General features: G+C 43.9%; 1 protein-coding gene across 5 annotated transcripts in view; it reads right to left on the bottom strand.

Moving 5' to 3' along the window:
• ETV6 (ETS variant transcription factor 6) overlaps positions 1-22,914 on the bottom strand; it is a 294,712-nt gene that overhangs the window by 65,629 nt on the left and 206,169 nt on the right. For 4 of the 5 annotated variants that reach the window (XM_075552061.1, XM_075552063.1, XM_075552060.1 and 1 more), the window contains one exon: positions 2,468-2,632. The exons of the other annotated variant lie outside the window; for it this stretch is intronic. In XM_075552061.1, the coding sequence (XP_075408176.1) occupies positions 2,468-2,632 (165 nt within the window). The remainder of the gene's footprint in view (positions 1-2,467; positions 2,633-22,914) is intronic. 5 annotated transcript variants of the gene reach the window in all.

Genomic DNA, 22,914 nt, shown 5'->3' on the forward strand with positions numbered 1-22,914 from the left:
CCTTTCAAAGCGTTCAAAGCATAGCCCTCATCACAGCCACCCTTCAGCTCCCCGACTGTCTCTCTAACACCCGAACATCTGAACTCTCCAACGTCTGAACTGCTCCCTGGACTTTTCGGTGGCTGATACGCAGGCATCTCTGAGTAGCACAAACATGGAAGTGCTCAGCAGTTACCCAAAAAGGCTGGTAGATTGAGTTTACTCAGAGACACCAGGGAAGAGATGCCTGCATACCAGCCACCACAAAGCCCAGGGAGAAGTTCTGCTCTCTTACACATGGGGTGCAATGGTCAAGTGCTCAGCTGCCAACCCACCAAGCAGTTCCCTGGGAGAAAGACTGTGTTCTACTCCAATAAAGAATATGGCCTAGAAAATTCGATGGGTCAGTTTTACTGTGTCAGATGACGTCGATATGAGTCAGAACCAACTCGTCGGTACCTAACAACAAAAACACCACTCCAATGGCCCCGAATGGCGCCTCCACGCCTATTGAATGCAAGCCAGCCTTCAAGTTCCAACTGACTTCCTCCCTCCGCACCCAAGAACTAGCCTATTTCTGCTGTGCCCGCCTTCACCAGCTTCCTTTTGCATTTCGGGCCATTGCAATCCTGACTCTAATTCAGGGGCTCTCAACCTTCCTTAGGCCGTGACTTTAGTACAGTTACTCATGTGCTGGTGAACCCCCAACCATTAAATTATTTTCGTTGCTACTTCATCACTGTAAGTTTGCTACTGTTATGAATCAGGCGACCCCAAAGGGGTCTTGACCCATAGGTTGAGAACCGCTGCTCTAACTGATCGTGGACTGCCTCAGGCACAGCACTGTTCCACGGGTCCATCGGGCACAGACCTGACGGAGTGGCAAGGAACTGTTAACAGCTTTCCTTGTCTTTGCTTCCGGCTTGGAGCAGACAGTTTCCCAAGTTCAGAGGTCTTGCCGGATAAAAAGAATGCCAGGATAAAAAGAAGCACTTGAAGTAGGGTGAGGAGGGACTTTACAAAGCCTCCGGGAGGAAAGCTTGCCGGGGCCTCAGTCAGATCAAGTGAAAACAGGCTGCGGGGCTTTCCCTGGTTCGCTATACATAACTGGGGGCCCATCAGAAAAATGACCAGTTAGATATCTCTCTCTCCCTCCCTCCCTCCAGATAATGCAACGTTGCCTCTGTGAGTATAACATCTTTCAATTTCTACTGTAACCGAAAAGGAAATTATTTTGCAATAAAAGGAACTATTTAGGGAAGTTTCATTTATTTACTTAGGTTGGCTATTTTAAAGTTTTCTTAGGCTGAAAAGATAAAAAGCAGCGATTTGAGGTAAAACGTTCCAGGTATGTTTATGTGCACTGTAAAACCTGAAAAGAAGAGGGGAAAGGGGGGAAAAAAGATCCATTCTCAGAGATGTAAACTTTTAGTTTTTAGTCCCATCTACAGCTACACTTCCCATTTTGCACGTCGTCATGTAAAAGGGTCTCCTGCACTTGGGAAGCGCAGAGGCCGCACTGCTCTGTGTCCTTATCTCATCTCCTGTGATGGGGGCATTTCCGCATGACGGTTACTTTATTAACTGCTGGCAGGTCTCCAGGAGTAAATACGGGCTGAACATTTGTGGGACTAGGCCAAGACTTTGTGCCAGATCTCTGCCCTCGGTCAGGATGAAGCAGGACTTTGCCAGACGTTCCATAAAAGCTGGGGGCCCCAGTTAGACTGGACAGAATGAGGTCCTCTGGATACATCAAGAACCGGCCCCTCAAGAGGCACAAGCCTGAGACCAAGGCTTTCCCCCTTTGACATACAGCGGTCCCAGGTACCTATCTTCAAATGTCCACATGGTGTAAGAAACGAAATCAGGAAGCCTATTGGAAGTCTTACCCATGACAGCAATACACTTTACAGGTACAAATAAATACTCCCTACCGAATTAAATCTTCCTCTACGGTCTTACTTGAAAAATCCAATACTGCCAAGGAAAATCACCGGCAGTCCTTCGAGTTTATTTCTAAACATTCTTTAGTGACTTAGGTCTCCAGAGTTCCTGGTCCTTGTCCCTAGTTCCCTCAACTCCACTTTCCTTCACCCTTCTACCTCAGTCCTGCTCATGCCCCTGCCTCTTCGGAGCCAGGGAAGGAGTGGAGCGCAAGACTGAATGGCGTTTTCTTTCTTATCTGGTGGCACAACTCGACGCTCTCTTGCTTCTCTGTCTGTGTTGCACAATGAGTCATTGTGAATGGCGAGGGTTTCCGTTTGACCTGGAAGCTACTTCCCTTCCTCCTTCAACTGGCTTGTCAACGGAATCTTTCTTCTACCGAGCTGCCGCTCTCCTGGTGCTCTGGGTGCTCAACTGTGATGGGGGTGTCAACATGCATGGTGGTAAGGACCAACCAACCGCAGACGAACAGGAGCATATGTATATGTCAAGGGCCCAGACTCTCACAGGAGCATAAGCGTATGTCAAGGGCCCAGGCTCTCACCTGAATGGGGAGATCGATAGCGAAAGTCCTCTTTGGTCAGCAGCAGGAGAGCTTTGCCATTCATCTCAAATGTGTTGCTGTCAATTGGCCTTAAAGAAAACTCGTTTTCAGCCCACTTGAGCCACTGGGCTACGTCATCCCTGCTCCAGTAAATTGGCTGCAAGCCTGTTGGGAGAGAGCAAGGGAGAAAGGAGGAGAGAAGGGGAGGAAAAAAGTCTCGTCAGTGTGCGAGTTGGAACAAAGGGGAAAGATTTCACTTTTGTCTCCATGTCTGAAGATTCCTTAGCAACTCTGTGGTTAACTCTGGGTCCCTGGTTAAAACCGGGGCCTCAGAAGTGCCAAGGTGTGTTATGAATGAACTTTTTATTCAGAGGCAAAATGAAATTCATTCAACACCTTTGAGAGCTTGGAGGTCTTCGAGCTCTGCTCTTCTTTGCCCAGTCTCAGGCTTATCTTGACTCAAGTCCCAAGGGTGTAGATCAAGGTGGGCTGTCCCCATCGAGGGGGCTCAAAAGTCACAACAGAGCTTGATTGGGAGGGGCCCTTAGCATGGCCACTGATCTGATTCTAGCCCAACGCCTTTTAAAGTGGGACTCTCCCAGAGCTGGGCTTGACCTTCCAGAGCTGCCAAACAATGAAGTGTTCTCTGACCCATCTTCCAGGAAGAGCAATTCACTCAGCCCCTGGGAAGCCACGAGGCAAGCATCTGGGAACTAGAGGGTGTGTTACCCCATGTTATACAACTTCCTGGTGGGAGGGGGGGTGTGCTAGGGCACTGAGTGGGGCAGGAGCGCAGTGGAGCGAGAGATGAGGTGGAGGGCAAAAGGGTGGTCCAGGCCAGATCTCTACCATCCTACCGATGGGCTTATGTTACTTGACTGCTGTGGAGCATCTTGATGCATGACTTAAGGGGTCAGCACAGGAGCCCTCACAGTATACTGGCAGGACCCTTTGGGCTCCCCTTTTCGGTACACAGTACACCAACAAAGGAAAACTTAAGTTCCTAATAATATTAAGAGGCTATTTGCCTTTTTCATTTTCATTCTTTCACAAGGGTGCAGTGGAATTTTCCAGAGTCTACATGATGTGTGATATTGTAACAGATTGCGTGCAGAAGCAGATATGAGAATCCAGTCATCTTCTGTTAAGGTAGGCAATAACGAAATTCACGCAAATGTAAAACGATGCCATTCTCTCACTAAAAAATATATATTTTTGAAATATAGTTCTTAATATATACTTAAGTGTTAGCAGATATGTGGATGAATTTTTAAAATAAATAAATAAAATTTAAATGCTCGGTTTCAATCCCAGCATGGTAACTATTGGTAGCCATAGCCCACATCAGCAAAAGCACTTGGGGTCTTCAATCGTTTTTAAGAATATAAGGTGATCCTAGGACCAAACATTGAGTCACTGGGTTCGAAAAAGCTGTGTGCGTACAGCATCATTCTCTTAAGTTGTGTTGCGCCTTTCAATAGCTGAAACAGAGCATGCCGAGAAGTGCTGCGTATTTCTCCACAGACATGCTTACACCTGTTAGGGAGACAGTGAGTGTGCGGCTCAGTTTGCCCTGGAAAGAATCACCCTTGACCTTTGAACTAGTTGGCTAGATGGGTTGCTGGTCTACCCTGTGGGAGGCAGGGAATGTAGGGCTCAGGTCCCCCGGAGAGTATCCCGAGGTACTTGGCACGCCTGTTGGCTCTCTTTTCAAAGTCTTTGCAAAGTGTTGAAGTCTTGGAGGAGGTAGCTGGTCTCCTCTAACCTAGGGATGGTGACCACCTGGCCCAAGGCTCGAAAAATCAACAGCACCAGCTCACGTCACACGCCTCACCAAATGAGAGCCGTTCCAGCCCTCACAGTCCAGGTGAGTTAATGAAAAGGTCAACCACATCTAGCTGGTTACTTTCAAGTTGAGAATTTTGCATGGCCCGCAAATGATGTTATCAATCTCCAAATGGCCCCCAAAGGTTCCCCAGACCCGCACTAACCCACGAAATCCTTTCAAAAGGACTCCTTTTATAAGGAGTCTTATAACGTGCTACACACAGTGACACAATTGCAAGTAAGTCATTAAGACTTTTGTTTTTCTTGATTTTTCTAGTTTAGGGCATTTTTTTCTACCTAGGAAACAAATGGTATCAAATCAAATAATTGGTAGTGTGCTATTGCTCTATGGGCATTACAAACCAACAAACAAGTAAATAATAAATAAAAGACAACTGCTATGGCAATTCAAGGTTTTGCTCTTAGACACCTGACTGGGCTTATTAGAATGGTTCAGGGACACAGGAGGTGCCCCAACTCTTCCCAGTCACCCTGAAAGTGTGTCTTGAATCACAGGGTGGTGGGACTCAGGGACTGGGGTGACTCGGCAGGATGCCAACATTGAAACTGGAAGCAGAGCTTCACGTTGACTTTCTGCTGCCAATGGAGTCTCCTTGGGACATGGCGAGTTGACAGGACAGCCTTTCACCTTCCCTCTCTTTCACAAGAGGAGCATGATTGGAGTCAGCCATGGGGTACAAATACGGGGGTCCCAGCCAAGCTCATACTAGGAAAATACCTGGTTCTGAGAGGGCCCCAGAGCAGAAGATGCTCCTTTCGAAACAGGAAAAAGGCATGAGGTAGTTTAGGGCTCACAGTTTATTTGTGTGTCGAAGCAAATACAGAACCGAATCCCGCTTGGGAGGGGAAATGAGAGTGAAATGCTGAAGTTTCTGCGGAGGACATACTGCCACGGAGGGAGGCGGGTAAGGAGGGGGTGGGGGACGCAAGTAGTAATTTGAGGTTCTTTATGTTCTGTGGAAGCAAATACTCATGAGTAATCTTTTCCCTAAACACAAGAAGAGTCAGTCACACACTCTAAACAGTCTTACCAGTGAAGCACAACAAAGTTTCTCTTTTCACTTCCCGTTAATCTCTCTCCCACAGCCCAGTCCTCTGAAGCACCCAGGACCACATTACGGAAATCCCCTCCCCGGGAAGAGGGACGAAAGCTCTGGGCTCCTTTGCAGGAGACTTCTGGGGAAAAGGTCCCAGGAGTTACCCACCAGTGCACCCATCGTGAGAACTGCCTGGTCACAGGCCCCTCAGTCAGTACACCCGACTCTGTGACGGGGGCCTATACTCACTGAGCTGCAGGTACATGGTGTGCTTTGGTGTTCAAAGCATATGGTCTTGCCATTGTTTCCCTTCTCATTCAGTAGGTGGCGGGACAGGTGGTACTACAAGGTGTGCTTGCGATTCTAATTAAGGAAAAAAATGAAGTCGTGCCCACAATACTAAAGGATTCTAAATCTTTGGGCATGGGAACGGCTACATGGAATAGTGTCTTATACCTGGGGGCAACTTTGGCCTATTTACTGGTTGCCCTCAAGTGGCTTTCGACTCATGGCAAACCCTGTGTGAATCCGAGTGGAGCTTGACTCCTTAGGATTTCCACTGGCTGACTTTGGGGAGGATCAACAGGTCTTTTTCTTCAGGAGCACCCCTGGGTGGACGCAAGTCTGTTGTTAACCTTTTGTATTCAGGGACTCCGGTCTTCTCATAAACAAACAAACAAGAACAAAATTCACTGCTATCCAGGCCATTCTGACTCACAGTGGCCTCTGGGATCATTAGTCTAACAGTAACTTATTACGTGCGCTGATGCACCTAGCACTGCTCTAAGCACTTTATCAAGGCTAGTTCAGTTACTGAGGGCCCAAGACAATTCTGTAAGATAGCGCTTCTGGTTAGAGAACTGCGGCCTAGCACACGCATTTAAAGGGCTTCTCCAAAGTTGCAGAGCTGCAATACAAAGAGGAGCCGAGATTTGAACCCAGGCAATCTGTCTCCAGAATCTGGGTGCCAACTCATCATTCTGCCATCCTACTCTTACACAGTGCTTTTCCCAAGTGGCTACAGAATTAAGATTTGCTTCCAACATCTTCCAACGATGAAATAAAAAAACGTGGTGAAATTAATTCTCCCTTCATCCAAGACTTAGATCCCTGGAGTTTCTCAAATTAACAACAGACTAGAACTATAGCAAAAAAACATACAAACAGCCCCTGTAGATCCCCCGAGAAGTAGATTTATTAGTGGATGAGGAAGGAGGTGAGGGCACACCCTGCCTTTAATGCATCTGGGGTCAAAGTGCTGCCTACACAGGCTACAGGCTCCCAGGCACTCACTGCTCGGAGGGGGTCCTGGACTCTCTGTCTGGAGACATGGCTCACAGAGGAGAATGTGACAAGTTATCAGATGAGGGAAGGACATCACTTATGTTGTTTTAGAGTCATCTCACAAAGCCGAAAAATATAGATGTTAAATATTAGAGGAGAGAGAGAGAGAGAGAGAGAGAGAGAGAGAGAGAGAGAGAGAGAGAGAGAGAGAGAGAGAGAGAGAGAGAGAGAGAGAGGAGAGAGAGGAGAGAGAGGAGAGAGAGGAGAGAGAGGAGAGAGAGGAGAGAGAGGAGAGAGAGGAGAGAGAGGAGAGAGAGGAGAGAGAGGAGAGAGAGGAGAGAGAGGAGAGAGAGGAGAGAGAGGAGAGAGAGGAGAGAGAGGAGAGAGAGGAGAGAGAGGAGAGAGAGGAGAGAGAGGAGAGAGAGGAGAGAGAGGAGAGAGAGGAGAGAGAGGAGAGAGAGGAGAGAGAGGAGAGAGAGGAGAGAGAGGAGAGAGAGGAGAGAGAGGAGAGAGAGGAGAGGAGAGAGGAGAGAGAGGAGAGAGAAGAGAGAGAAGAGAGAGAAGAGAGAGAAGAGAGAGAAGAGAGAGAAGAGAGAGAGAGAGAGAGAGAGACTTAATCTGTAGTAATGTTTTACCCATCCAAGTGCATATAGCAAGCCTGTGGAGGCCACATTCACATCGGCATTTTAAAATGTCAGTTAATTTCAGAGATTACTTGAGAAGAATTTTGTTACAGAGAAAAGGCGCAGTGATGGTGAAGAATTACTAAGAATCCAACTGCATTTTTGCCCCCCAAGTGGGTCAAGTTGAGTTCATGGTGCCATGCCCTTGAACGGCACACCCAGGCCCTAAAATTTCTTCCGATATTTTTTCCAAGAATTCCATGTTTCAGGGGACAGCCACATTAAGTCATACGCCCTTATCGTCTTTTCTAACTTTCTGGGATACACTTAAATGACAGGAGCCAAGATCCCACCCCCAGATCTGTCATCAATTAGCATGTGATTCTGGGCAGGCCACTCAGCATCCAAGCTCAGGCCATCATCTGTAAAAAGAGGAGCTTAGAGTATCTGCTCTCTGTTCACTCCACTTCTGGGTTTACTAAAGCCAACATTCTCCTATTTAATTTGAGTCCTAACCACCAAAGACTGCAACAACTAGGGCTCTTTTTCTGCACAGCTGTTCAATGCTCACAAAGATGAGTGTGCTTTTGCAACTTTTGAAAAAGTTCTGAACCAGGAAAGGCAGATTCGATTTCTCTAAATAGAGTTGATTGCTTGAGAGTGCTTTATGAGGTTCTAATTATTTGAAAAGGTTACGATCTCACAACTGAAACAAAACACATGGTAAATTGCATCTGTCTGGCATTTGAGAGTTTAAAAGGTGCCTTCACATGTGCTGCTGTAAGGGAGCAGTTGAGTCCCGTAAAGGCTCACTGCAACCCTACCTACAAAAAGAACAAAACACTGCTGGGTCCTGAGCCATCCTTACAATTACTGCCTTGTTGCAGCCACTGTGTCAGTTCACTTCATTGAACAACGTCTTCCTGTTTTTCACGGACCCTCTGCATTACTTCGCAGTAGTGATGTCCTTTTCCAAGGACTGATCCCTCTTGATATGTCCAAAGTACATGAGACAAAGTCTCATCTTCCTCATCTCCAAGGAGCATGCTGGCTGTACTACTTCTTTCCAGATTTGTTCCTTCTTCTGGAAGTCCATAGTAAATTCCACATTCTTTGTCAATACCATAATTCAAGTGTATCAATCCTTCTCCTGTCTTTCTTATTCATTGTCCAGGTTCATATGCTTATGAGGTGATTGAAAGAACCATGCCACCTCAAGGTGACAGCTTTGCCTGTGACCACTTTAAAGAGGTCTTTGCAGCAGATTTCCCAATAATGATGCCTACGGGCGCAGTGTGAAGACTTCTGCTTATGTGTCTGTGGAATCTATATAGAGGGCAGTTTTTGGTATTCTTCAGGAAGCGCTGCACGTCTTCACTTTCAGAAATCAAGGTTGCATCCGCTGCACTTTGCAGGTGGTTAAGAAGGCCTCCTTCAATGCTCATGGTCATTTCCCCCTATATACTCCAGCAACTTCTTAGCATACAGATGGAGTAAGGATGGCGAAGGGATACAACGCCGATTTTTTATTTTCACCGTTCCTGACTTTGAACCAGGTAGAGTCTCTCTGTTATAGCTGAATGGCTGCCTTTGGTCTGTCCAGGTTTTAAGTGCTGTGGGATTCCCATTCGTTGCATCATTACCCCTACATTTTTATGACTCTCCGAGTTGAATGCCTTTGCATAGTAAATAAAACACAACCCATCTTTCTGATATTCTCTGCGCTCAGTCGTGACCCACCTGGCATCAGTAATGACAGCCCTCTTCCACACTATCTTCTTAATCTAGCTTGAGTTTCTAGCAGTTCCCTCTCGATGAATTGCTGCAACTGTTTTAAAATTACCTTTGGCATAATTATACTTGCATGTGATATTAATATCTGATTGGGTAGTTTCACATCCTCTGGTATAGGCACATATATGAATCTTTCCCAGTAAGTTGTCTTCCAAATCTCTAGGCATAAGAGGAGTGAGCACTTCCAGCGTCTGCTGAAACCTCTGTGTGTATTCCATCAATTCCTGAGACCGTGTTTTTCACCAACGCCTGCAGTGCTGCCTGCGCTTCCTCCTTCACTACCGTTAGGTCTTGATCACATGCTACTTTCTGAAATGACTGAATGCCAAGCTAGATTTTTTTGTACAATGACTCTGTATGTATTACTTCCGTTTTCTTTTGATGTTTCCCGTACCCCTCAAGTTTTTACCCATGAAATCCTTCAGTATTGCAACTTGAAGCCGATTGTTTTTCTTCAGTTCTTTCAGCTTGAGTCACGCAGAGCGTGTCCTTCCTTGTTGGTTTCTCGAGGTCTTTGCGCATTTTACTACAATGCTTTACTCTGTCTTCTCAAGCCACCATTTGAAATCTCCTGTTCAGCCGGTCATAATTTCTTCCTTTTGTTTCAGCAGCTCTCTGCTCAAATTTCAGAGGCTCTTCACACATCCACTTGGCCTTTTCTTTCTTTTTGAAGACCGTTTGTGTCTTTCATGTCTGATATCCTTGGTATCATCCACAACTCATCTAGTCTTTGGTCATTAGTATTCTGTGTATTAAAAACTATTCTTGAGAGGGTCTCTAAATTCAGTAATGATATACTCTAGTTTGTACTTTGGTTCTTGGGGACTTGCTTTAATTTTCTTCAGCTTCAACTTGAACTTATATATGAGGAGCTGCTAATCTGGTCCCCAGTTGTCTTCTGGCCTTGTTCTGCCTGGCTTCCTCATCCTTCCTTTTCACAGATGTAGTCGATTTGATTCTCCATTGGTGAGAACCATGTGGATAGTTCCGATTTATGTTTCTGAAAAAAGTATTTGCAATGAATAAATTGTTGGTCTTGCAAAATTTTATTATGGGATTTCCAGTGTCATTTTCATCACCTACATCATATTTTTCAGCTAGTCATTCTTTTTTTCCAACTGAAGCCTTCTAATCACCAGTTTTTAACCCATGTGTTTTGATTGCATGTCTGTTCATCTCAGACAGCAGCAGTTAGTAAGCATATTCCATCTCTTCATCTCTGGCATTAGTAGTTGCTGCATAAATTGGAATAGTAGTCATATTAACTGTTTTTCTTTGTAGGCATATGCATATTATCCTTTTGTTATCAGTGTTACACTTCATGATAGATCTTGAAATATTCTTTTTGGCGACGAATGAGGCACTGTTCCTCTTCAGTTTGTTCTTGGCATAGTAGACTATATGACTATCCAATTCAAAATGGCTCGAAGCAGTCTATTTTCCACTAATAGCTATGATATCGATTTTCAAGCATTTCATTTCACATCAATACACACAAAAATCCTAAGAGAAGTCATGTTCTCATTCTGACTTAACAGATGAGGAAATGGAGGGAACAGAATCATTAGGTGATATTACCACAGGTTTAAGCAATACTCAGTTCAAGTGCTTTTGCTATCTGTTCACCAAAAACACGATTCAACCTTTCTGTATAAACAGAATTTGTTGTATATCCTAGGCTAAGAGAACAGACCTGTAAGATGTAAAAGGTGGAACAGCTTCCATCTTTCCTCAGGGATGATCTTGTCTAACCCCTATAATATCTGACTGAGTAGGAAACGGAGGCCTAGGAAAGTGAAGAGACTGAACCACTGTTCCCAGCCAAGTATGGAAAACCGGCCTCAGATTCCCATTCTCTTTCCAACATCCCAACCAGGTTGCCTCACAAATCAATTCAATGACATATTCTATAACCTTTCACCTAAATGAGGTCAGTTATCATCTTTCTTCCAGATTTAAAGTGCTTAGCTCCTAACATTGCAGTTCTTGGACTTTCTCTACCCTGGCTATCCTCCTAGGGAGATCCTCTTTGGCATTCCAAACAACAGTCAGAGCAAGACAAGGGCCTTTCTTTCTCTGAGCAATATCTATCTGTCTGTCTATTTATCTATCTAATCTATCTATCTTCCTCCCTCCCTCCCTTCCTTTCAAACACTATATTTCTATTGATAATGAAAGCTAACAACCACGGATCCCTTATAACAATGACTATTATCATCACTTGAGATAATGGCGGCACTGCACACATTGTAGAAGTGGTAGTGAAACCGATGCGATCTGGTTCCAGAGTCCTAACTCTGTGTTGCTTCTCAAACAACCAATTTATAACAGCAATCACTTATAAGAGCTTACCATGTGTCAGCCGCTGTTCTAAATGCTTTACAAACATAACTTATTCATCCCTACAACTCCCCTTTCTAGGAACCGCAATTTTCCCCATTTATAGAGGAAACAAAGGTACAGGGAACTGACTTGTCTAAATTCACAATCAGAACATGTGACAGCCAAGATCTGAACCCAGATGGTTTGGCTCAAAGTTTGCATTATGTGCTAACTGCTTCTGTCAAAGCTTATTTGGTGTTTTGGAAGCACTGCCAAATTAAAGATACAACGTATATATTATATATATGAAGCATGTCAGTGATTTGTAGATTTTAACCGTAATGAAGCACACAGGCTTAACACCAGCATAAAATCTTTGTTTCCTAGCTCTGTGATCATAGGCCAGTTACTTAACTTCCCTGTGCCTCATTTGCCTCAAGTGGAAAAGGAGATAAAACAGTACTAATATTACTGGTTCTTGTGAGGAATAACTTTCAACCCTGTGGAGGTAAGTACTGCTGAATTACAGACAACATGCGTAGCAAATGTACAGATGACATGAGGCTAGGGTGGGATTATAAAGTGGTAATGATGATATAAAACACACAGGTAACACCTGACATGTAATAAATATTAGCTATTATTTTTGCCGCTGTTAGCATTGCCGGTAGTATATTTAGAATCTCACCCCACTTTACACACACAAGGGGCTTTAAAAAGGTGGTGGAAAATGGAAGAAAAAGATCGTGGGACTGTCCCTTAATATTTATGAAGTTCCCTTGTACACAGCTAGTATTTAGAACCCAACTCTGAGGATGTATGCTAATTAATCCTGGGTTTCATCTTGCTATTTTCACTCATTATTCCAGTTTGGTGCAGTTTTAGCTCTTTTGGTAGCATCATCTAGGTAACTTTATGGCATGTGTAACTTTGAGAAATAGATCTGTCACCTCAACAGGTTAGGAGAGAGTGCTGACCAGGTGAGATCACTCAGCCACCTCCTTCCAGATGGGTATTCACCAAGTCATGGGCTTCTTTTATATAGCGTTGTTCAATGATCAATCTTTCTAAAATCTATGGTGCGTGGATTACATCCCCCCCCTAGTTCATCTATATAAGCACCAATCAGAAATTCAATGAAGTGTTTCTTGGTGTCCAGAAATATACTAACTAGGAAATTTACAGCAACTGTATTGAAGAGGAGGAAGAGCAAAGTAGGCAGTTAGCTTCTGGAGGATAACTTTTTCCTAAGTGCTCACAACATACCTTTTGAGAATCAGTGTGAGTTTCATCTAGATCAGGGGTCCTCAAACTACAGCCTGCGGCCATATGCGGCCTGCTGAGGACATTTATCCAGCCTGCTGGGTGTTTTTTCCGTTTACTTTTTTACTTCAAAATAAGATATGTGCAGTATGCATAGGAGTTTGTTCATCTTTTTTTTTTTAAACTATAGTCTGGCCCTCCAACGGTCTGAGGGACAGTGAACTGGTCTCCTGTTTAAAAAGTGTGCGGCCCCCTGCTCTCGATGGTTCATCAAGCTAGCAGCATCGTTACTCTTTACCCTCCTCCTACTTCAGCATGTCTTGCATTTTCCACAACCCTTGGGGTCGCAGTGTCTATGGCTTTTCTTTCACTTTTGTAAGTTCTCATTCCTGGGATGTCACGTGTCTGGGCCACAAACCTTGCCTTTACCTAGAACAACTTAGATTCACTTTTATAATCAATCCACCCACCTTGGGTTCAATTCCCTATGCCAACATTTGTACTACCTGTTTCAGTCTGACAGTAATTCTCTTTGATGGAAGAGTGGGAAGAGAGAAATTGAGATTTTTTTCCTCACTGCCTCCAACCCATTCAGCATGTAGACAGTAGCCTTATCTTGCTGCATGGCCACCAAAACAAACAACCAACCAAACACACTATTTTCCTAAGCCTCCAATTTCAGCTCATTCTGTTTAAACATTCTAGACTGAAGACATTTTCTTTTACATTTTTCTTATCAGTAATTGTTCCTTCAGTTCATCTTTTTAAAAAGTTGAACTCCTTACACTGGTATGAGGTCTACATATGTTAATCAGATAATCTTCCGTAAAGATATAACTAAAAAGACACTAAACTCACTGGCGTTGAGTGGCACTCTAACGCATAGCTACCCCATAAGACAGAGTTGAACTGCTCCTGTGGCTTTCTGAGACTGTGAGTTTTCTGAGACTGTGAGTAGAAAGCTTAGATGTTCTCCTGTGGAGCAGCTGGGGATTTCGAACTGCTGACCTTGAGATGCAGAAAAACCTTTCATACACAAAGATGTCCACTGATTGCAGTGTTGTGGATAATAGTGAAAAAAGGGAACATCAACAGGAGACAGTTGAGCAATTATGGACAACACTTGTGATAGAAAATTATGCAATTAATAAAATAAGGAACCAGAAACACAGGGAATCCAGGACAGATGATCCCTTCAGGACCAGTGGTGAGAGTGGCCATACCAGAGGGTTGAGGGAAGGTAGGGTAGAGACAGGGAACCGATTATAAGGATCTACATATAACCTCCTCACTGTGGGGGTGGACAATAGAAAAGTGGGTGAAGGGAGGGAGACACCAGACAGTTTAAGATATGACAAAATAATAATAATTTCTAAATTATCAAGGGTTCATGGGGGGGGCAATGGGGAGGAAGGGGGAAAATGAGAAGCTGATACTAAGGGCTCTTGTAGAAAGCAAATGTTTTGAGGATGATGACAACAAATGTACAAATATGCTTAACACAATAGATGTATGTGTAGATTATGATAAGAGTTGTATGAGCCTCCACTAAAATTATTTCAAAAAATATCTGATATGCAGGATGTATTTTCATTGTTACAAATTTAACATAACGAAAGCATAGTGATTAATCACAAAAACAATATGTAATTATATCTTGTGAAATGTTTATTTCTTATGACCAATAAATGAAATTTTGTCTGGGAAAAAAAAGAATATCTATCTGGTCATCTGAAAAAAACACTAAACATTATGTGTGTGCATACAATCTGAAAAAGTGCACAGAGAAATAATGAAACAAATTGACAGCAATTGTCACTTCTAAGTAGAATGATAGTCATATTTATCATTCTGCTTCTGATCTCTCGAGTCTCTAAGGTAAGCACCTACTACTTTTATGTTTACAAGGAAAATCAAATCTATTTAAAAACTGAGCTCATCAGAGAATGACCCAATGAGTCATCTTTCTGAGCTGCTTCACTCCTTTCTCATCCCAGTAGAAGTCCCGTGCAGTTTACAGGTTCCAGTGTCATGTTTAAGAACACACAGACTCTCGTGAGTTGTATTTTTAGGCTCTTTAACCAGGGCATCATATAGAGCTTTAATTTTTTTTTGAAATATGCCTTCTACAAGTCAAGAGAACACTTGCCCTGATTATGCCTCCATTTCCTTTCCCCAAACTCTAAGATGGTATTTGCATTCTCACCAGAAATTGCCCTCATTCATTTCTCTGTGTCAATGATTCTTCCTCATTTATCGGGCTTGAGTCCAACCCAGCAGTGTCCCTCTCGGATTTTTCTACTCCCTGGGAGATAAAATTGCTAATCTCCAGGGGTTGAAAGGTGCTCAAAGGAGCTTTCTCAGTGCTTTCCCACTCTACCTGGCACCCAGTGGCCTCTATGCAAAGCCTGGAGAGCAGAGAGTGGTGCAGGTGAAGATCTCCAACCATAGCCCCTTGGCACCTCAACACCATTCCCAACCTTCCTTCAGGCCTGGCTTGGACCGTCAGGGCACACCCAAGCTGGGCAGCTCTTTACTAGATCAGATGCTTCAGTATCCATGCCATGCTAGCAGCTGCTCTGTGAACGAGTCAAGGCATCTGCAACTATATTTGCAAAGAAACTCAAGCTCAGCACGATATAGGGCTTCGCGCATAGTTACAATGGACCTACGACCAGAACTCCTGGTCTTCTGTATTAGTGCAGGTCAAAGGATATCAGGGTGGGGGTAGGGTGGAGGGTGGGGGAATCTCTGCACTCATATACTGTAAAAAGAAAAATTGCAAGAGAATCAGGCATCACAACCATAAATTCCATTCCTCATGGCAAGCCCGGCTTAGCGAGAGATCCAGAGCTCTGACTTCAGCAGAGGGGCTGCAGCAGGCATGATTTACCTTAGGGCAGTTTCTTGGGTGCTTTGCCCTCAGAAATAAAACCAACAATATCTTTCATAGCTCTTCCATAGCTGTTCCCGGAGGGGCATCTTCACAGGAGTCCATTCTGATTCCTGTCTCCTCCCCTTCCGCCCTCTGCTTCTCTCCACACTGACCCTGGAGGAGCCCACGCCCGTCAGCCCGGTCCTCTCACTCCTGGGGCTGCCCCTAACCTTGGATGTGCTATTTCACCAAAACCACTTTCTGCACACAAAGTCTGCCATGAGGGAACTGTAAGTTCCGAAACATCTCCTAGTTTTCTCCTCAAGTTGCCCTGTATCTTAGTATCTTAGAAGCTGGAAGGTTATCCTGAGGTCTATTGTCCAAGAGCAGGACTACTGTAAGTTCACATTCAAAGTCTTATTCTACTCCCTCACATATAGTTAATATAAATTTCATTTTCTGGAATTTTTCTGGCTTCCACCCAGCTTTAGCCACAAAGCATTTTTATCAGAAGACTATGAGTATTAGAACTGGCCATGGATTCGTTCTCTCTCTCTCTCTCTCTCTCTCTCACTCAAATATGACTTAGAAGATTCCATCTTACTTCTGCTTTTGGACAGCATGGCCCAATGTGATGAAAGGTATATAACACTTTAGATAAACCCAATAGTCCTAAATTCAAATACTGGTCCTGCTACCTACTAGCTCACTGGTGCTGGGTGCTACATTTCTGGACCTCATTTACCCCAGCAGCAAAATGGGGGAAGAAGAGTACTCACCCCAGAGGGCAGTTTACAGATGAAATGAGAGAATCCATACAATGATTCCGTACTGTACACAGGCCGTACATACTCAACATCCTTTGGGGGAAACCCAGCAGCTCCCAGGTAGGAAGACGAGACTATCTGATCCTGTAAAGAGTTACAATCTCAGGAACCTTTAGGAGTAGTTCTATTCTGTCCTAGAGGGTCTCTGTGAGTTGGAAAAGACTTGATGGTAGTGTTGTTTATTTGTTTGGGGGAAGGGGGTGTGCAGGAACTGGTTAGCAGATTGGCTCTACTTTGCTATGCATCTCCTCGCCAAGATACTCCTCAGCCTACTGGAGCCACAAAATTTGGACAGGAGTGTGACAGCTCTGGCAGGAGCTACAAGGCAACTGCAGGGCCGTAAGGAGGGGGACTGCTCCCATGCAGCTGGGGAAACAGCTCAGGCAGGGCTGTAAAGAATGGGTTGGAGCAGGTGAGAGGAGGGGGCAATGAGGAGGAAAAACCCTCTCAGACCTGGGGCCAGGGTGAGGCAAGTGAGGCATTTGGTCAAGGGCAAAACTTAAAGGGGTGCCCAGAACTTGGTACTGTGGATAAATAATAATAAAAGCTTAACGCAATAGTTGAAAATCAAATGACTGCAACAAATTCGTGAAAATAGCAGCAGTTTTGTTAAAGTCATATAAAAAAGAGGAATCATGGGGAAGGGTGCGGTGATGGAAGAACTTTCCAAGTGTCTGGACTCTCGCTAGTTTATCCAGGGAGTCCCCAGGAATCAGTTGTGTACAATTTTGGAGGCATGGATGCAAAGGAGCTTGACATGCACTTACTGAGATCTCGCTCCGTTCGCCACTGAGTTGACTCAAGACTCACAGACCTCATGTCCAGTGTTTCAGGCTGTAAATCTTTATGGGAGCAGGCGGGCTCAACTTTATCTTAAAGGGCTGTTGGTTGGTTTCAACTGCCTACCTTTTGGTTAGTGGTCCAACTTTTACCCGGGAGTGCCACCAGATCTAATTTAGATACAATGCCCCAAATAACTGAGATTTGATGAGAGCGAGCGAGAGCGCGCACACGCATGCCTCCTGATCTTTTGGGGAGGAAAACAGAAAAGAGGCAGCGAGGGTGTGCTCACTGGAGTCAGAGGCGGGGAAGCCGTTAAGATGTTACTGTAGACGACATGTTACTGTAGACGACACATAACTGCTTAGTGACATACAAACACCTGACCTTAAATACAGATGTCCCTTCTAGGGTACTTTCTGACTCATTGCTAATCTACTGAAGGTTGGTCCTACATTCTGTGGTTATACGGTTGGCATCAGCCCTTGGCACCAGTCATGAACTTCTCATGCAAACTAGTGACTGTCAATCACTGGCAACCTATCTTCCTTACATACAGCGAGGCAGCTCTGCCCCAAAAGGGGAGGTATGATAATAATAATAATAATAATAATAATAATAATAATAATAATAATAAAAAGACTAGATTCTAAAGGATAGGGGTCTAAGAGGAGAAGTACTCATAAACTGTTTTGTTATCAAATTTCTTCACATTTATAGCCAAGAAGATGTCTAGCTTTAATGAGAAGGGTGGGTGGGGGGAAATCGAGACTAAGAGTTGCAGTGCTCCTCTGGCAGATTGTATGAACAAATTTAAAATGCTGGTGACAGGTTTTTTTTTTAACCCTCGGTGGACACAGAGGGTTAAACAGAGAAAGGGCCTGTTGGCTTTGCATGATCCACAAAACACAGAGGATCCAGGAGGGGTGTCTGAATAAAGAAGAATTAATGTCCTCCTCCCCTCCCCCACCCCACCCCCTGCTCCTTTAAAGCACACATGATCATCTCTTGTGTCTACTACAGTCTGCAGGACACGCCTTTGCAAAGTGTGAACAAGAGTGAAACTCATTCTTATTCTGGAAGGGGACCAGGGACCTGATCTGCCCAGTCACTGACCCGGGAGAAGCTTTTCTTTATGTGGTTCAGCTGCTCCGGTGCCCTTCCCTCCTGGTTCCTTTTATTCCTACAGCACTTTAAAAAAAGAAAAGAAAAGAAAAAAAAAAAAAGCAAGCTGTCTTTTCTCAGGATGGAGACAGCCCTTATTATCCCAGAGCCCGGGGAGGCAAACAGGAGGCTGGGGGATCTGAGGGGGCGGGGCAGAGGACACAGCTAGGAGGTGGGGGAGGGGCTGGACAAAGGAAACTTCCTACAAGTCCACAGACCTCAGGGAATACACAGGACTAAAGGGCACATTGGACCAGGGGTCCCAAAGCCATCTAACACCCTCCTGCAGCCACGGTTTTTCTCCAAGACAGTCTTCCTTTAGGAGGAGAAATCTTCCCCATCCTTCCTCCCTGTCCTGTTCTTCCGGGGCTCTCTGGAGAGCAGTGATTCCAGGGTTTGGGAAGGCTGGCTGCCTTTGGGTGCTGACTCAACTCTCCTTTGAGGCTGGCAACACTGGTGCTGACTCAGCATTCGAGGGCAGACTGACTGAGGCCACCGGGGTGGGATGGAAGCATACTGACTGCACAGACAGCGCTTCATGAAACGGGGGAAAATCAAACTTGGAGAAGTGACTTCTATTTCAAGATAACTGAGTATTTGTATTCATGTACGTGTGCATGCACATGCGTGCGTGCGTGTGTGTGTGTGTGTGTGTGTGAGAGAGAGAGAGAGAGACTGAGACTTCTTTTTATTCCTCACTCCCTGATTCCTTCTTTATTGGGAATATTTACAAATAAACTGTTTTAGTGGATTTATTCATGAAAAAACTGAAACTTTTGTATCTCACTAGTTCCATTCTCATCAATCCGCTGGCGATGGTAAATGGGAGTCATGGGGTGGGAGGACCCCAAATGTCCAAAAGTAAAATGAAAAAAAAAATCCCTGACTCTACTCTAAGACAGACGAGGTTCAGGCTGCCTTGTGCTTTACTGAACCTGGGCCGCTCTGTAGTCTACCCGCTGGAAAAGGCTGGCTAGGCTGGTTTGGTGGTCCACAGGGCAACCTCCCTCACCGCAAAACATCTTTCTTGTTGCCTCTACTGCCCTGCTGAAACTTCACACTACCCGCTCCTCTGTACTTGGGTGCTGGGGCCCTGGTGGCACGGTGGTTATGCACTGGGCTGTTAAGCTCATGGGAGAAAGATGAGGCTTTCTACTCCCATAAAGAGTACAGTCTCAGAAACCCACAGGGGCCATTCTACTCTGCCCTACAGGGGTGCTATAAGTCAGAATTGACTTGATGACAGTGAGTTTGGAGTTGGACGGTTTCTGCTGGGGGAAAGGGCAGATGGTAAGAACTAGGACCCGTCCACACCTTCTCACGCTCAGGCCCTCAGATGGATGAATGAGTATGGAGGGAGGAGTCAGAGGCCCCCCATGCTCAAAGGGTGGGCTCCAGAGTTGGTGGGGGGGGGGCTGTCCCTGAGCAGCAGAAGGGAGAGGGCAGCAAGAGATTAGGTCTGGCAAAACCTTGAGGGTGTCGGTCCGTTTCCCATCTCTCTTTGATCTTTGCCACAGGCTGAATAAAATCTTATTTTTCTTCTCATTAAAAAAGAAAGAAAGAAAAAGGACTCTGTACAAGATAACTGATTAAAAGGGGGGGGAATTCAGAACAAAATTTTAAGTTCTCATTGACTCTAGACTTCTTGGAACCACCGAGGGTTCATAAGCTCTTGAAACCTGGGGGTCACTTGGGGTAACCTTTAAAATTTAAACCAAAAGTATCATCTGAAATAATGTTGAAACCAAACAATAGTTTAGCTTATCTAATAGAGAGGGTCTGCCTTGATGGATACAGTCTCTGTAAAAGGATGTAGGATAAACGGACAGCAACTTGAGAGGGCACAGAAATCTTAGGAGCAGCGAGTTTCTATCCGTGGGAGAGGAACGACTCAGAAAAGGAGGGCAAAAAAATGACTGTACAACTCAAAGAATGTGACTGCTATCACTAAATTGTACCTTCTGATGCAGAGTCTCAAAAACAATATAGGAAAACCCCATGTCTTTAAGAAGACTTGAAAGTGCCTATGTCTAAGGACCAGGGATATGAATAGTCTTGCTGTCAATGCAGAGTACATTGAAAAGTGAATTATTTTAAATGCAGTTAGGCTTAATTTTAATGCCTGATTATTTGATTTCCCTTTTGATCCATATCAATTTTGTTGTAGTTTTTAATATTTTTTGCTTTCTTTTCTATTAAGGTTTTCACTCGTTTTACACTTTGCTAGTGTTGTTGGTTTTAGTACTGTTTTTAATGTTTTTCTGCATATGAAATGTAGCATAGATGAATCTATAGGGACACTAACTGAATTAATAGTTTCTTGGGCATGACAGGAGAGATCAGGGAAAAGGGGGAGCTAATAACAATGAGTATAAGAATGGGGAAAATGTTCTTAAACCGATTGTAGTGATGATCGTACAACTTTTCTTAGTATGACTGAATTATTGAATTGAATGATTTGTGAATGATATGCCACTAAAAGAGTTTAAAAGAAAATTAAAAAGAGAAAGTAGTCAGTCTATGTTTCTAAGCCCTCCCTACAGCCCCTTCTTCCTCTTCCAATTTGCCTGCATAAGAGCCTAGGACACCTGACCCATAGAATGTCCTATAGTCGAGAGTGGCTGACTGCACATACTCATGGTATAATCAACATACTTCTGTCTTAGGTATTGCATGTAAATTGGCAGCGAAATAGAGAACTTATCAGACTTCCATTTTGCGGTTGGCAAAATGAGATGGGGGGCTTCAAGCATTTGTAGAAAATTGCATTACATTTTTTCCTATGAACGTTTTGAAGCCCCCTGTTGGGTGCTGTGGCCTTTCTGTCTGTGGGAGACATATACAGTCTGGGTGTGTGATGCTGGAAGCTACAGATGCTCCAGGGCTAGATGCACTAGCTAGCAGTTAGTCAAAACAAGCACATGGTCACCAAGTCTATTCTGACTCAAAGGAACTCTGGTGGCATAAGGGTTATGAATTGGGCTGCTAACTACAAGGTCTGCTCCACAGGAGAAAGATGAGGCTTGGAAACCGACAGGGGTAGGTCTACTCTATCCTATAGGATCAGCATGAGTAGCAGTTAACAAAGAGTGGTAAAATAGTGATTATTTCAATCCTACCATTTCAATTTTGTTTATCAGCTGTAATTCTTTAACAAAGGTTGCTTCCCCTTCTCTATTATTTGGTTATCCAGAGGTACATTCATTAGGAAAGAGGATAAACATTTTCCCCTTATTTGCCAGTTTTCAGAATGAGTCCCAGTTATCACCTGCAGGTGACTAACTGCTTATTTTTTATTACCATTATGACTGACGAAGTTTCAATCTCCTACAACTAGTATATTTTTGAATTTTAAATTCTTCCATCTCTGAGTTGTGGGAGCCTTCTCAAGTTGGCTTCTGATAATCTTCTTGGCTGTATGTTATGACAAGATGCTTAGGTTCATTTTTTTTTCCAGGTTCATGTTTTACATTCTTGTTCAGACTTGGAATCAGCTATTTCCTCCCAAATAAGTCCACCTTTCATTAGTGAGTCTTAAGACCATAATTTGCATAATAGAGGCATTTGACTGTTTCTATATCGGTCATGGTTTCTAGACCTCTTGAGCGCATGTGTGCAAACACCTAACTATTCAGACACATGTTTCTGAACAAAGATAGATGCTTATCTATCATTTATTGACCAATCAACTTCTCCTATATTCCACCTGTATTTCCTTTCTTTCATACTAAGAATCTTGGCTTAAGAACACAGGTGATAACAGAACACAATGTCTCACAATAGCCCAATATTACAACATGACTTTATCCCACATTCAACACAAAATAGTCTCAGAATAGTAATACCAATACTATTAACTAACTCAGTATAATTACTATGAACCCTTAACTTAAAAAAAAAGAATTGCCCATCTTCTCACTTTCCCCCCCTTGAGCATACAGAAACGATGCCTCTTTTTTTAAGCCTCTCTCTGCTGTTAGGTCTCTTATTTAATGTTCACCAGTGTCCTTATGCCAGTTTTTCTTCACTCACCAGTTGGTTCATTCGTGAAGCTCATTCACAAATAAATTCTGCAGAAAGGCTTGACAGTCTGTGAATGGATAATACTTTGCCTGAGCCCTTTGCACCTGATGTCAGTTTTGCTAGATGCAAAGTTCTTCTCCTGTCGCCTCTCCGTAAGGACCTAAGTGTGTCATTCCTTTGCTCTGGCACACAGACGCGCTGTGCAAAGGCTTGCTGGTAATCTCACTTCATTTCCTTTACATCACTCGCTATTTTTGCTTAGATGCTCAAACGACTTTTCTTTCGGTGAAGCTCAGCACTTTGCTAGAAGATATTGGCTTGGGGTTGATATTTAGGTTGAAGTAGTGTACCCTTTCAGATGCAGTTTCAAAGTTTTCTTGACTTCTTACAGTTTTCGGTATCTGCTCTGTCCCCTTGCTCTGGTTTTCTTCATAGGTTCCTATTATCCACAGTTGAAATTTCCTTGCCTCTCTTCAATAGTTGTCACTTTCTTTGTTTTTTATTTTTTAAAGGAAATTTTATTTTCTATCTTCTCCTTGGGAATTGCCTTTTGTATATATTCATCTCATATTCTTATGAACCTACTCTTCATTTCTGAAATAATTTA

This window comes from Tenrec ecaudatus, chromosome 6, assembly GCF_050624435.1.
Source record: "Tenrec ecaudatus isolate mTenEca1 chromosome 6, mTenEca1.hap1, whole genome shotgun sequence".
NCBI lineage: Eukaryota > Metazoa > Chordata > Mammalia > Afrosoricida > Tenrecidae > Tenrec > Tenrec ecaudatus.